We start from the raw sequence: 14288 nt of genomic DNA, 5'->3' as shown, positions 1-14288 counted from the left end.
TACCTTCTGATGTTTGAATATTGAACTTAGGGTTTACTGTAGCTTTCTGCACTTGTCCATGTTTATAATACTGTATTCTTTTTTTTTTTTTTTTTTTTTTATTTGACAGAGAGAGATCACAAGTAGACGGAGAGGCAGGCAGAGAGAGAGAGAGAGGGAAGCAGGCTCCCTGCTGAGCAGAGAGCCCGATGCGGGACTCAATCCCAGGACCCTGAGATCATGACCCGAGCTGAAGGCAGTGGCTTAACCCACTGAGCCACCCAGGCGCCCCTATAATACTGTATTCTTAATCTGCGTTCTTCTATGTGGAAAATCAGCTTTTTTGATACAGGAAAACTTGTGTTACATAGAGAACCCAACTGCAGATGAACTGAACTAGGTGGTGTTGGGGGAAGTGAGTAGGAAGAATGGTTTATGTATCCCCCCTCTCATACCTCACCCACTGCTCTTCAAATTTACTTATAAATTGGGAGTCTGTATTTAGTTTGAAGAAGAAGAGAGTAGCATTTGAAAAACACTGTAGCAAAAAAATTATTTCTTCCTTCAAAAATATTTTCCTCTTATAGCAGTTGAATAATGTGTACATGGCCCTTTTCCTACTAGATTTGTAGTTTCTTGAAGGCAAGAATTCTCCAGTGCCTTGCACATAATAGGTGCTTGATATTTACTGGATGAAACATGCGTAGTAAGTAATTTTAGATGATTACTAGGACCGAGAGAGTAAAAATGTACATGCTACTGGTGTGGGGGAGGGTGACTGCTTTATGTATCTTTTTATCCTCCTAAATGTTTCATTAATGTAGCAAGGTATAGCTCATTGGTTCCTAAAGATGTCTTATTAAATACTGTTATCAGGGACACATGAGTGGCTCAGCCAGTTAAGCCTCTGCCTTTGGCTCAGGTCATGATCTCAGGGTCTTTGGATCGAGCCCCGCATCAGGCTCTCTGCTCAGCGGGGAGGCTGCTTCCCCCTCTCTCTCTGCCTACTTGTGATCTCTGTCAAATAAATAATATTAAATAAAATCTTTTTAAAAATAAACAAATACTGTTTTCAGGGGATGCCTGGGTGGTTCAGTCAGTAAAGCGCCAGCATTCAGCTCAGGTCATGACCGCAGGTCCTGGGATCGAGTCCTGCATCAGGCTCCCTGATCAGCGGGGAGCCCACTTCTCCCTCTGCCTGCTGCTCTCCCTGCTTGTGCACCCCCCCAGACAAATAAATGAATAAAGTCTTAAAAAAAAAATACTGAGATAATTTTCTAATATTTCCTTACTTAATCCAGTGAAAAGTTAAAAAAAAAAAAAGCCTAAAATGAAGCAATACCTCTCCTTCGGGTACTATACAGATTAAGTGGAACAAATTTTGAACACTTTGGTTGATTGGAAAGAGTCCTATAGAAAAGCAATGTGGTAGAAACTCTGGTTTCATTGGACTTAACAGAGGCCAAGACAGGTGGGGGAATGGGTAACTAGTAACGACAATACCAGCAGCACCCCTTCTGTTTCCTTGAAAATGCTACCCCTGCCCCAGCATACCAGTAATCAGCCTATGGAGGGGACAGCAGACAGATATGCAAAAGTCAGTGCCCGGCGAAAGCTACAGGACCATTTTGCTGAATACAACCTTCTCTCATAGCTGTTTATCAGCAACTGCATAGAAGGAAGTAAACAGCTTTTAGTCCCCAACACAGGAGGAAGGGGAAGTTCTTCAACCAGAAGCTTCTTACAGTAGCAAGTTAAGCCATTGATATTTTTAAAAACAGCAGAGCTTGAAATAGTTAGGGAGGCTATTACTTTAATACTCAGAACAGGGGCGCCTGGGTGGCTCAGTCAGTTAAGCCTCCCACTCTTGATTTCAGCGCAGGTCATGATCTTGGGGTCTTGATATCAAGCCCTGTGCCAGGCCCCACTTGGAAGATTTTCTTCTCTCTCTCTGTCCACACCCCCACCCCCATCCCACTCAGCTGCCCGCTGGCATGTACTTTCTCCCTTAAAAAAAAAAAAAAGAAAAGAAAAGAAAAATACCCTGGAGACAGAATGCCTCATGGGACTTTCCTTGGGCCACATTTATCATTAAATTTCTTTTGTAAGGATCAGTACTCAAAACGCAGTCCCATAAAACATGACAGTACTCCGAATACAGAAACAGGAAGAAAGGACTAAGGTTTGGCCTGGCGGCCCTCAGAGCTCCAGAAAGCTAGCCAGTTCAGGCTATGCAAACTTCACTTCTCGCCATCTTGCATTGCTAGGGAAAGCGTGAGGGCCAGATTACCCTGAGTCTAAGATCCATTCTTAAGTAGCTGGCAAGCCAATCTCCAAATCTCTGACACCGCACCGAAGCGGAGTCCTCACCACTGTGACCACAGCTGGGGCCCAACTTCTCAAGGTGGGGGTGGTTACTTATATCAGCTGAAAAAGGAGCAGTTTCACTTTCTAGTCTGCTCATTTGAGAGCTATGCAAATAAGCCAGAACAGCCAGGTCACAGTAGGGGAACACTGATCGCAAGGGAGGGAGAGGAAAGGAAGAATGGTCCATGAGATACCAGACGGGTTCTTTCCCCATTCAGGGCTCAGCAGTGTTAGGGTTTCCCTTGTCTAATCCTGAAGAGGAATCTAGCTCTGGAAGCTGAGCCTATATCTTAAGCATAAGCACAGTATGTTCAATAAAACATTTTTTATTCTGTACAATATATATGTGTGTATTTAAATATATAGGTGTGTGTGTGTGTGTGTGTGTGTGTGTATAAATGTACACATATATATACACACAGGTATGCAGAGAAACCTGAACCAACAAATCCCTGAGTCCGGGGAACCCAGGACATTTACAAAGGAAAAGGAGGGAGTCCATGCCCTAAAAGTGTAGGAAATATGGCAACATCTTTCCCTTTCCTCCAGGTTCCCTGCAACAGAGGGAGGACTTACATGGGAGCAGAAACGGGGGGTAAGGGGGTGGCAGGATGAGGAGCTGTGGGTCAGGTCCCCAGTCACTAGTGTGGGAAAGTAAAACACTGTTTGATTCAACATCAAAACCAACAAATCACTGCAGAGGAGGGGACGAGACTGATTGACATGCAGCTGACCTTCGGTACGCCAAACCTGAGCTTGGCAGCCCCACGCCTGGGTCAGCATGACAAATAGCACCTGTGGGGCCTATGAGCAGAGAAATGGGAAATGGCCCTTGACTGAAGAAGGGAAAGGAGACAAAGCTGAGGAACAGACCTCATGTCTCAGCACAACCTGGGAGCACTGTCCCTATGCCATTTCTTCAGACCCCGGGCCACCAGATGGCCAGGAGCAAATGTCTTTCATCCACAGTCAAGTAGAGATGGGCAACTTACATGGCCTTGAGAAGAGGTATAGAAAAAGGTGTGTTCTCGAGGACCACCCCCAGGTGTTGTGACAATTCCTGAAGTGGAGGGACCGCACCGGCGAATCATGCCCAGTCTGGACAGTGGGGTCAAGGTGGCGCTGGTCAGCTCCCTCCAGTAGACAGGCCACGGGGTTGCCAGGGTCGATGAGCCAACCAGATGGACACACAGCTGCTAAGCACTGCCCTGAATTCTCCTGTCTTCTCCCTCAGGACTGCCCCTCCCTGGCCACACCGAGCTTGGCACCTCTCCAGAAAGGTGGCAGGGAGCATGGGGCAGAGTACTGGTCTCTCCCTCACCTATTAACACACAGAGCCGCCAACAGCGGGCAGCGTGGCCAGATGTCACCTTATATATTGTAGGGACAGCAGTGGAGCTGTGCCTGCCTGGAGGACTTCAGAAGCCCATGTTGGCCTGGGCCTCTCCTGCTGCAATGGCTTGTACATCAGTGACATGGCCGATGCCCTTGGTGACACCCTCCCGGAACAGCAGCTTGGCGCCCACCTTCAGGTACTCTGGGTGTTTCAGGAAGCGGAAACGTACCACTGCCTTCTCCCCTGTCCGCAGCTTGTCCTGCAGCAGATAGGCCATCACTGGTCCCGGACAGGGCCTTCCATCCGGTTCTCTATCAGCCTGGGGTCTCCACCCCCCAGGGGCCAATCAGGCTTCTACCCACCCAGAGTGGGGCTCTGTCCCCTTTGTGGGATCAGGGAGTTCTCTGGGAGTCTGGGGCCCGGCCTCCTTCCTTTCTGGAGGCAGAAGAATTCTAACCTTTCCCTGGAAAAACAGCATGGCTGGGTCCCTCTCACCTTGGCGTGGATCTTCTCCACCACTGCTGTCTGACGTACATTGCCCACATGTACCGTCACCTGGAAGCCTCGCCGGAACGTGGTGGCATGGAACAGCAGGACTATCTCTGCCTCGAACACTGAGCAGATTGTGGGATTCATCTCGGGACTCACCATCACCATGCCCTGGGGAGGCATAGCCCCGGGACCAAGGGCAAACCTTGCATTAGTCTCTCCTCCCCCCACCACCATCCCAACCTCTCCAGCTCCTGACCCTCTTCCTCTAGGGCTTTAAACACAAAGACCTCAGAAGCCAATACTCAAAACTCTCCACTTAGAAGCCTTCCTTATTCCTCCCATGTCCTCTAACCCTTCTTTCTAATGCTTAGTGTTTCTAGGCTCCTGGACATTCAGGTTGCAAGACAACATTCTGTATTTCAGTATTCTGAGTATTCTAAGCGTTTTTCATACAGTCTACATAACCTGCTTCTTGGGTTAGAGACTGTTCCCTCTGAGTTCCTCTGAAGCGTCTTAGGTGCTTCTCATTCAAGCAGCCAGTCTCCCAGGCACGCCTCTTTGTGCTCCCTCTCCAACCCATCCTCCCACCTTACCTTTCGAAGAAGTGCGCGGTCAAAGTCCCCAAGGGCCAGTGTAGCAGCCTGACCAGCTCGCAGCACGCGGCAGGCAGAGCGGTTCCGCTGGATGCTGCACACCCGCAGCTCCAGGAAGCGGCCGTCATCCGTGGGGCCCACCACCAGCTGGTCCCCTTCACGGCAAATCCCGCTGCAGCCCAGAAGGCAGGTGGCACGGCATCAGTCCAGCCCTCGCCCCAACCCTCGCCACCTGCTTCTCTGCGAGGGTCACCCAGAACAGTCTTTCCCTCTAAGCAGACTTCCTCCGTGGGGGAAAAGTAGGCTGGGGAGGAGGCCCTAGCTCAAGCTTTGGATTCTAATGGCTCATACCTAGAAAGGCCAGTAGCGATGGCAAGAGGGACCTAAGGCTTTGACGCTAAACACACCCTACGCCTTGAAAAGAGTCTTAACAGATCTCTCACTTCCCGACGTGAAATGACATCAAGTGAATACAACTGGGGCTCAAGGCCCACACTTCTCCCCCAGGAGCCTGGAGATTCTGAGTTCACACCAATACTATTTCTTCCCTCTGAGTCAACAGTCTAGCCTTCTCCAGCTCCTGTCACGGTGAAAGCCCGATCCGGAAACAGGCACATCGTTTAGATGGGCTCTGTACAACTCCAAGGTCTCCTTAAGGCCATGATCGAGTGTAGGGGTATGTGAGGGCTGAAGGGGATGGGGAGCAAGCGAAGCAACTCACCTGGAAAGTGTCCCTCCAACAACTGTCCCCACCTCTGGTACTGTGTAGATTTCGTCCACCTGCAGCCAAAGGAAGCGCGACCAACAGCCAGCCAAACAGGGCAGGCGGGTCCAAAATCTCTAAATAGGCTCAGGGCTATCGGGATTAGTCCCTCCCCATTGTCCAACTCATGCCCCGTTCAGGTGGCCAATTACCTGGAACTCCGTTAGCTGCTGCATGAGCTCCTCCTGCTCTTTGCTATTGGTGAGTGGCGGCAAGATATTCAGAAAGACTTTAAGCAGGTCCAGACTCTCTCCAGACACGCTGGACAGTGTGAAGATAGGAGTGATGCTGTAGATGGAGGCATGGGAGGCACGGAATGGACAGATGAGGAAGCTTCTAACAGGAAGCGGAGGCTAGAGCTCCCTGCATGCAGTGGGGAGCTTCCGGGGCAGGAGAGGGGACAGCGTGCAGGGGTACCTCTCTCCTAGCTGCTAACCTTGTCAGGAGCTCTGAGTCCTCTCTCTGTGAGCCAGCCAAGGAATGTGGCTCACGAGGCTCACCCCAGAGCCCAAGGCAGACAGCGAATGCCTGGCACAACACTCCATCTCCTGGGTCCCGGGCACCAGCAAGCCTCCAGGCTGGCTAGCACAGACTCCCTCCCAAAATCCCACCCTAGAAAACCCACAGAAATGTGCCAGAACTGGTCTGGCCACACAGTGGCCTTCCCCGCGGATCAGGGCTCTGGAGTGAGAGAGGCTCACTTGGGTGACTGGGCGAACTGCTGAGCCGCAGTGACAGCGTCATCCTCGGAGGTGACCAGCATGGGAACCTTGTGGCAGCCAGGCTGTTTGAGGACCCGCTCCAGCTGGCGTACTGTCCTCTCCACTGTGGTCTTGGCACACAGGTCCACCTTGCTGACCACGATGAAGAAGGGCACTTTCAGGGCCAGGGCCAGCCCCAGATGCTCCCTCGTGGTGCCGGCTGCCTCAGAAAAGGGGGGCGGACAGCAGGGGAGAAGGGTGAGAATGTGGGTGGGAGCAGAGGGAACAGGAAAGTTCGTCTGCCTCTCAGATTCAAGGATCCTTGGGGTGAGAGAGTCAGCCACCCCCTCCAGCCCCATCCCTGTCCCAGTGCATCGTACCAATCCCAGTGTTAGCACTGACGAGGAGCAGGGCACAGTCGGGGCAGTAGGAGGTGAGGCCAAAGATGGTGGTGTGCAGGTACTTGTGGTGGCCTGCCAGGTCGATGAAGGTGATCATCTTGGAGCTGCTTTCGCAGATCTCTTCTGCCGTCCGTGAGTCACTGTAATTCACCACCTGGCCCAGAGCCCAGGGCTCTCAGTGTCCCCTGCCAGCCTCCCCAACCCTTTAAGAGTCGCCAGGACCTAAACCAGTCACTGGGTGACCCTGCCTCCTACCCCTGAGCCCCGAATCTGATTTAATCCAGCTGGTTCCCCATGTGTTTTCTAAGGGGACAGAGCTTGTTCACTGCCCTCAGGGTCGTCTTCTACACTACTCCAGAAAGTCTCCGCACTCTGCCCTCGGGCTCTGTCCTTCACCACTACCATCCCATCCTCGGGGTCTGGCCCCACTGGGTCCCGCTGATTGCAATGCACCTCTCCCTTGCTGTTAAAGCCCAGGATCTCGAAGCTGATGCTGGAGGTTCGGCCAGACTGAATCTCATGCAGGTGACGGAAAAGGTTGAGCCGAGCCCGGCCCCGCCCATTGTCCAGCTCTCCCTGGGTCAGGACTCCAAGCAGAGTTGACTTCCCTGAGTCCACATTGCCCAGGACGGCCACACGGAGGTCTAGGAACTGTGGATGAATTGCGAGAGGTAAGGGCTCCGATCCCTTACGTCTCTCCACAGATGGGTGAGTTAAAGGCACTGACAGTCCTTGGGGACCAAATAATAACCTGGACATGCTCCCAGGTTCCTGGGCCTGGGACCCTCCTGGGGAGCAAGGGCATGAGAGGTCACGGAAGGGTGTACACTCACCTGCTGGTTGTCAGGGACCTTCCGTACCAGCACTTCGGTAATTTTCCGGGGCATGTCGCTGTCATAATCCACTTCTCGCTCCCGGAGAATTGTGATATCTGCCCCGACCCTGTCACAGCAAGGCCACGGCTGCCACATCTCACCTGTACTCTCCCGTGCCACCCCCACCTTCCAACCCCGCTCTGAACCCAATGGCCTTCCTACACCTCCCAACACCAGACTTCACTTCCTACCATGCTCCAATCTATCCCACATCCTTTTAAACAAACAAATCTTAAATCAAAAAAAGCCTTGGTCCAATACGGAGGAGCCCTCCCTACTTCAGCCCTTTGTCAAAAGAAGACAGCAGGAGGAAAGGCTCTCCTTGGCCCCTTAGGCCCGAGGTGACTGGGACTCACAGGCCTTCTCCAGAGTTAGGGGAAGAGAACCAAGGAGGAATGGGACACATACTTCTCTGCCATCCGGTGCAGGGTCTTGAGGGACGCCCGCATCTCCTCCTCAGCCAGCCCCACCAGCAGCCCATTGTCCTCTACCCCAATCTGGTAGACGGCCTCTCCACGGCCCTCCTGGAGCCGCCACTTCATCTGTGTCACCAGGTGCTCAAAGCGGTACTGAGATGGATTCACCAGCTTCAGCTTAGGACAGGTGAGATGTCATAAGAAAATTGAGTCAGAGATGCTCCTCCTAAACCCACAGGCTCCCCACCTATCCTGCTGTAAGGATCAGAACCTTCCCTTCCCACTTAAACCCCCTCATCCCTGGTCTCCTCTAACAGTGAGTGTCCCTCCAAGAGAATGAGGTACAGAGCCTTGACCCTGAGCCATATCCCTATATATCATGGGTTTGGAAGGATCTCAGAAAAAAATCACCCCATACCAGCAAGGACAACCTGCCCCTCCCCAGCCTAAGACTCACTTTATATTCGATGTTTCCATCTTCAGCCTGAAAAGAAACAGAAAGCAGTTATGACGCACAGTCCTGACCAACCTCTACATCCCTCTGATTCCTGCTGAGGCCCAGGCAGCTAACAGCAGGAACCTCATAGGCACCTGCTCAGACATAAACCCTCTACTCTGTCCCAAAGGACCTCTCTGAAGGAAAGGCCAGTGAGTCACCCATGTGAGCCAGAAACAGAACCCAGTCCCTCCTTTCTTTGATTACTGGTGGTATAGTCTTTCTAGATGTAAGATCACACCTTCCTTCTCCCTGGGGCCTCAAACTGTTGTCCCCAGAAGTCTAGATTGCCCTGGGTTGCTGAGGTCATTCTTTGCCATTGGTCTGGGAGACACCATTTCCTTCCTGCCCACCCCTCTTAGCTGATGTCACCAAGAGTAAGAGGCTGCAAGAGGTTCTGGACCGGGGCCAAAGGGTGAGGTCAGCACTGGTCACTATAAGCCTGATGAGAAATGAGCCCAGGTAAAATGAGGGGCAGGGCTCCAAAGCTGGGGCTGAGATGAAGAGAAGAAACTCAGGAAATGCAACAAAGGGGACAGACTCCATAAACCAGATTCACATGCCTCAGTTGAAAACCTGAATCCACCCACACGACCTTCTCTACATCTTCCCTCCATCAGGTGACCCACCACTGAAGAAACCTGTTGCCTGAGCCTTCCCCTCTAGGGTGCAACGGGATAAGAGATTTACTTGTTCTGCCTGTCCTGCATTTTGGCACTCCTCTTCCCTGGCCATCTCTGTCTCTTTATTCCTTCCTGTCATCATTCCATCTCTTCATGGCCCTCTGACTCCCAGGCTCTAACAGGTCTTCACCCATAATCTCTACCTCATAGAATAAAAGGGAGATCTTTTCCCATTAGCAAAGATCCTCCTTTTTATCAACTTGCTAAAGGTGAAGAATTAGGATAGGTGGCTTCAGAAAAGTGGTACAAGGATGATGGTCTAGGCCAATGGTTTTCAAAGCATGATCCCAGGACCAGTAGCATTAGCACCGCCTGGGAACTTGTAAGAAATGCAGAATGTCAGGCCCACCTCTGACCTACTGCATCAGAAACTCCAGGAGTGAGGCTGCAATCCTGGTGATTCTGAGAAATGCTAAAGTTTGATAACCACTGGCTTAGGCGCTTCTCCTAGGTCCTCCTTTCCTAAGACGGATGAAATAGCATAGGGATAGATGGGGCGGGAAGCCATCCCCACTTCCTCATAGGACAAAGGGCAAAAGGACTTAAGCCTGACTGTCTTTTGTGTCTGTTTTTACATGTGTGTGCATACGTGTACTCAGGGATAGAGACGGAACATATTGCTCTTGTCCCCAGTACTCCCCTCCTCCCCTGTGGAACAAGTTTAAAAAACTCTGCTGCTTCCTCATCCCAGGATGCAGTCTCCCTTCTGTTACAGCAGAAGGATGAGGCCAGGGCATTCTACTTTGCTCTCTCCAAGGGGATGAATGTGGGATCCCTTTTCCCTACTTCTCCTCCTGGGGTTACTGGATCAGAATGGGGGGATCCTCCCTCCCCACTCTTCCTCCCTGGGGTCCTGACACCAGACAGAAGGTCCTCCCTGGGGTCCTGGTACCGGAAGGAAGGGTTCTCCTCTCCCCTCCAATGTTGTGACACCGGAAGGGGGTATCAATTCCCTCTGCCCCGCCTCCCTGGAGTCCCGGGACCGGAAAGAGTGGTTTGCTCTCACCCGCCACTTCTCATGGGGCTCACCTCGGGGGGCAGGTACGGAGGGTTGTTGGCTTTGCCCCCTCTGTTCCTTCCGTTCTTCTTTTTCCCCTTTGGGCCCCCACAGCCGCTGCTGCCGCCGGCCCCCCTAGCCTTAAGGGTTCCGCCCACGGCCGGGCCCCCTCCGGGCCGGCAGCAGCCGCCGAACAGCTCCGATACCCGCGAGTCCATTCGCCGCTGCCACCAGCCCCCCGCCCGGCCCCTCCCCCCCCGCCGCCACCGCCGCCGCCACCGCTGCTGCCGCCCCTACTGCCGCCGCCGCCCCTACTGCCACCACCGCGTCCGGCCAGCCAGAGGAGAGCGGGGTGGGGCCCTGCGCAGGCCACGCCCCCACCCTTCTCTGGCCCCGGGTCGCGTCAGAAACAGCCGCGGGGCACCACGGGAGATAGAGTCCTCAAGCCTGGGACTTCCCTTAAATGAGCTCTCCGATGCCCTACAACTCCCAGGACGCATTGCAGCTCAAGGGGCTGCGGCGTGGCTTCGGGGCGTAGTCAAGTAGCGCGCCTTTGCGCGCAAAGGCCTAAGGGAGCTGTAGTCTGATTCCCAATCTCCGCGCTCTAAGCGGGTCTGTTTCTAGGGCCTCCTTAGGGGGAAGTTTTGAGCCCCACGGCCTGGAGGTTGCGCAGTCACCCGAGGCGGAGGGCTTACATCAGAATCAAGCTTTGTGGGCGCTCCTTGGTTTGGCTTCTTAGCGAGATGCCAGACAACAGGTTTTGGACCTGAAGAGCTGCAAAATTCAGGGCGACTGGTCCCTCCAGCCGGCTGGCTCCGCCCCTGCCTCAGTTTCTTCCCCGACAGCCGGCGTGCCGTCGGGGTGAGTCAGGGCGAATGACAGGGCGGAGGCAGATGGTGGTTAGCCTAATTACAGCTGTTATTGTTGCGATGATTATGCCACCTTTACCCCGTAGTCACTACCTTATTACCAGCTGGCACCCTCCGGGGGCTGGTTTTAGCAACCCGAGACACCGCGGTGCCACAGACACGAGGCCCGAACCCATAAACCAGCCTTGCAGCCTCAGGGCTACGAGGATGCCCGTAGAGAGTATTACCCCTCCCCTTTGTTTTGAAGCAGAACCAATCCCAGCCCAACGAGTTTAGTTTTAAAATAGCCCTGTCCGTAGGAGGGGCCTGGTCCCTACTTGGGGCGGGGCTGGGGCTCGGGTTACGTCAGCCACTGCTAGGGCTGTGGCTGGGAGAAGTAGCCGGCAATAGAAACTTGGCCGAAAACCCAAGGGATTTACTGACTTTTGACTTTCCTGCCAAGCCATCTCTCTTGCTCTTTAGGGCCCTTGCAGTCGACAAAGAGTAAACTCACGCAGCGATAGAAACCAGTGCACAAGAGAGTGCACAAGAAAGGCAGAGTGGAGAAGCAGTTAAGATGTTGCTGGGCTGTGAGTCAGGACGCCAGGGTTCAATTCCTAGCCCCATGGCTGTCTCATGATTCACCACTCACCGTATGTCCACTTCCCCTCTTTCCCAAACATCGAGATGCTCTCACACAGCCAAGAAGTAAAACGACCCTTCCCTCCAGACCTCAGTTTTCCCTGGAAAACTAGAAGCAACGACAGTGACCTACCTCTGGTGATCCTTTCAAGGGTTCAGACCTGGTGGAGTCCATGGCTTCCCCTCAAGACTACAAGGGGGAAGGTGGGTTACTGATCATTTAGTTGCTGTCCACATGGCATAATTCCCCAAAGCCGTGGCAGCAGAAGAACCAAAATCTGCAAAAGGGCTTAGCAGATCCAGCCAATTCTGTGGTCTTCAGTGGTTGAAAGCACACATGACTTCTCTCTTTTCAACCCTGTTCAGCGAAAGGAAGGTAATGCTGCAGAAGTCAACTCCAGCCAGGAAAATTGCTACTTGGAGGCTGAGACTGAGGAACTCAGTAAGAGATGTCAAGAAGGATGGAGGTCGGAAGGGAGAGCCAAAACTATTCCCCCAACATTCTCACCACCACTAGCTCTGTGCTCCCTTGATAACCAGGGCCTGCTGCACTCGCCTGATAACACTCATCCTCTCATCTTCTTGGGTCTTTCAATCACCCAACATGCACAGTTTCACTTTGTTCATCCCAATCCCCTTGTCTCCTAAATGGAGAACTTCTTTTAAGAGGTGAGAGGGGATAACCTATTCTGATATCCCATTCTTGAACAACCTAGCTTACCATAGGAATGAAAGGTGGCAGAGGAGTAAACTAAACAGGGATGGCTGTCCAGGAGAAGATCAGAGTCCTGGGATATGGAAGGCAGTAGAAGTGTTTGGTTTCCTGGAGGGTTTGCTTATAAGGTGCTTATGAGGTGTTTGGCTATGGGATTATACACACACACACACACACACACACACACAGAGAGAGTTTTTCCTGGTATATAATTAGTCATTTATTCTCTGTGTATAGTACCTTTACATGAGTTTTAAATTCAGGGACACGTGAGTGGCTCAGTTTGTTAAGCATCTGCCTTCAACTCAAGTCATGATTTCAGGGTCTGGGATCGAGTCCCAAGTTGGGCTCTTTGCTCAGCAAGGCTCCTGCTTCTCCCTCTGCCTGCCAATCCCCTTGCTTGTTCTCTCTCTCCCTCCCTCTCTCATAAATAAATAAAATCTTTTAAAAATAGAAACATTTAAAAAATAAATTCAAAGTTAGCAATCTTTGCATATACACTTTCTTGGTTTTGTATCATGCCTAGGGTAACCCCACTCCTAGATTATGAATTACTCCCCATATTTTCTTCAAGGAGTTTAGAGGTTTATTTTTATGGTTAGATCTTTAATCCACTTTATTTTTTAAAAATATTTTATTTATTTATTTGGGAGAGAGAGAGAGAGATAGAGGGAGCACAAGTGGAGGGGAGGCACAAAGGGAGAGGGAGAAGCAGGCTCCCTGCTGAGCAGAGAGCCCTCTGGGCTTGATCCCAGGATCCTGGGATCAGGACATGAGCCAGAGGTAGACACTTAACCAACTGAGACACCCCGACACCCCTTTAATCCATTTTAAAAAAAGATTTGTTTATTCACTTTAGAGAGAGAGAGCGAGAATGAGCAAGAGTAGGGGGAAGGCCAGAGGGAGAGAGAGAATCCTGAAGCAGACTTCACACTGAGCTGGGGCCAGACACAGGGCTTGATCCCAGGACCCTGAGATCATGAGTTGAAACTGAGAAGCAGCTAAACTGACTAAACTGACTAAACTGACCGTGCCACCCAGGTGCCCCTAGATCTTTAATTCATTTAGAATCTACTTTTATGTAAGACGTGCAGTAGGATGATTTTTCTTGTAAATAAATAGGGAGGTGTCTCAAGTTATTTGCTTTGAAAGTCACCTTCATCAAATATTAAAATCTATGTATACATGGATCTGTTTCTGGACTCTCTCTTGTTTTTTGTTTGTTTGTTTGTTTTTAAGGTTTTGTTTGTTTTTCACTGAACTAAGTGGCTATACTGTGGAGAGTTAAGATTACAATGGACTTAAGAGTTGGCATTTTGGCCCTTCTTCTTGCCAAAAGTGGGCACGACCTTGACAAAGCACCAGTTGTACTGCTTCTCCCGCTCGGCTTGGCCTGTCTTCTTTTTCTCCTGTTTGGACACCTTGGGAATCTGCCCTCTTACTTTCCCAGTACAGGCCAGGGAACTGTGGACTTTACCTCCAAGCATGCGGCTGGCTACTTCCAGGGAGGTCAGAGCCTTCACTCCACACTGACCTTCGGTAGCCTCATCCTTCAGGGGCGTGCCTGCCAGGAGCATGGCTTAATCTTCTGGAATGACGCCCTCCAGTGAGGCCACATGAGCCTTGATCTGGACAACTGTCTCCTGGCCGGTCACCTCGAGGGTGTGCAGCTCCTGGGCATGGACAAAGAGCTGCATTTCGGTGACTGAACCACGGGAACCACAGCTGCTACCACAAAGATGGAGTTGAGAAAGAGGAAGAAGTAAGGGTACGCAGTCCGCATGTCCTCACCCTGCTGGGTGCCACATCACTGCTATGGACTCTCTCCTGTTTGCTTATTTGTTTGCTTATTCCTGAACCAACACCACAGTATTGTACTCATTGTACTTTTATGGTGTGTTTGGTCTTTGCTCCCTACCTCCTGAGACACACCCCTCTTGGCCTCCATGACTTGATACTTGTCTATTCTTATATCCACCTCTCT

The 14288-nt window shown here is 51.6% G+C and overlaps 1 protein-coding gene and 1 pseudogene across 3 annotated transcripts; both read right to left on the bottom strand.

The window, feature by feature from the left end:
- Positions 1-2687: 2687 nt before the first annotated feature.
- On the bottom strand, positions 2688-10332 carry LOC111147796 (GTP binding protein 2). Of its 3 annotated transcripts, none has more exons than XM_022504034.1 (12): positions 10132-10332; positions 8381-8407; positions 7916-8100; positions 7466-7574; positions 7086-7283; positions 6612-6786; positions 6232-6451; positions 5683-5818; positions 5489-5547; positions 4768-4939; positions 4178-4342; positions 2688-3941 (listed from the first exon to the last, which is right to left on the bottom strand). In XM_022504034.1, the coding sequence occupies exons 1-12, from the start codon at positions 10315-10317 to the stop codon at positions 3765-3767; spliced, it is 1809 nt and encodes a 602-aa protein (XP_022359742.1). In that variant the 5' UTR covers positions 10318-10332; the 3' UTR covers positions 2688-3764. The 3 variants fall into 3 exon arrangements, with proteins under 3 accessions (XP_022359742.1, XP_022359743.1, XP_022359744.1); XM_022504035.1 differs by having other exon boundaries at positions 5683-5791; XM_022504036.1 differs by lacking the exon at positions 7086-7283.
- Positions 10333-13559: 3227 nt separating this feature from the next.
- Positions 13560-14001, bottom strand: LOC111147597 (annotated as a pseudogene).
- Between the last annotated feature and the right edge of the window lie 287 nt (positions 14002-14288).

Source organism: Enhydra lutris, unplaced genomic scaffold, assembly GCF_002288905.1.
Source record: "Enhydra lutris kenyoni isolate GAN:26980312 unplaced genomic scaffold, ASM228890v2 scaffoldscaffold17, whole genome shotgun sequence".
In the NCBI taxonomy this organism is placed as follows: Eukaryota; Metazoa; Chordata; class Mammalia; order Carnivora; family Mustelidae; genus Enhydra; species Enhydra lutris.
The sequence above is the reverse complement of the archived record's forward strand: the minus strand, read 5'-3'. Positions and strand labels throughout refer to the sequence as shown.

Excerpts from the sequence above, each read along its gene's own strand:
- LOC111147796 (XM_022504034.1), bottom strand. The coding sequence starts at position 10,317 with ATGGACTCGCGGGTATCGGAGCTGTTCGGCGGCTGCTGCCGGCCCGGA. Across the intron at positions 6,787-7,085 it reads GCTTTAACAGCAAGGGAGAG|GTGGTGAATTACAGTGACTC; the intron begins GTGCATTGCAAT and ends GCTCTGGGCCAG. Across the intron at positions 6,452-6,611 it reads CAGTGCTAACACTGGGATTG|CCGGCACCACGAGGGAGCAT; the intron begins GTACGATGCACT and ends TTTCTGAGGCAG.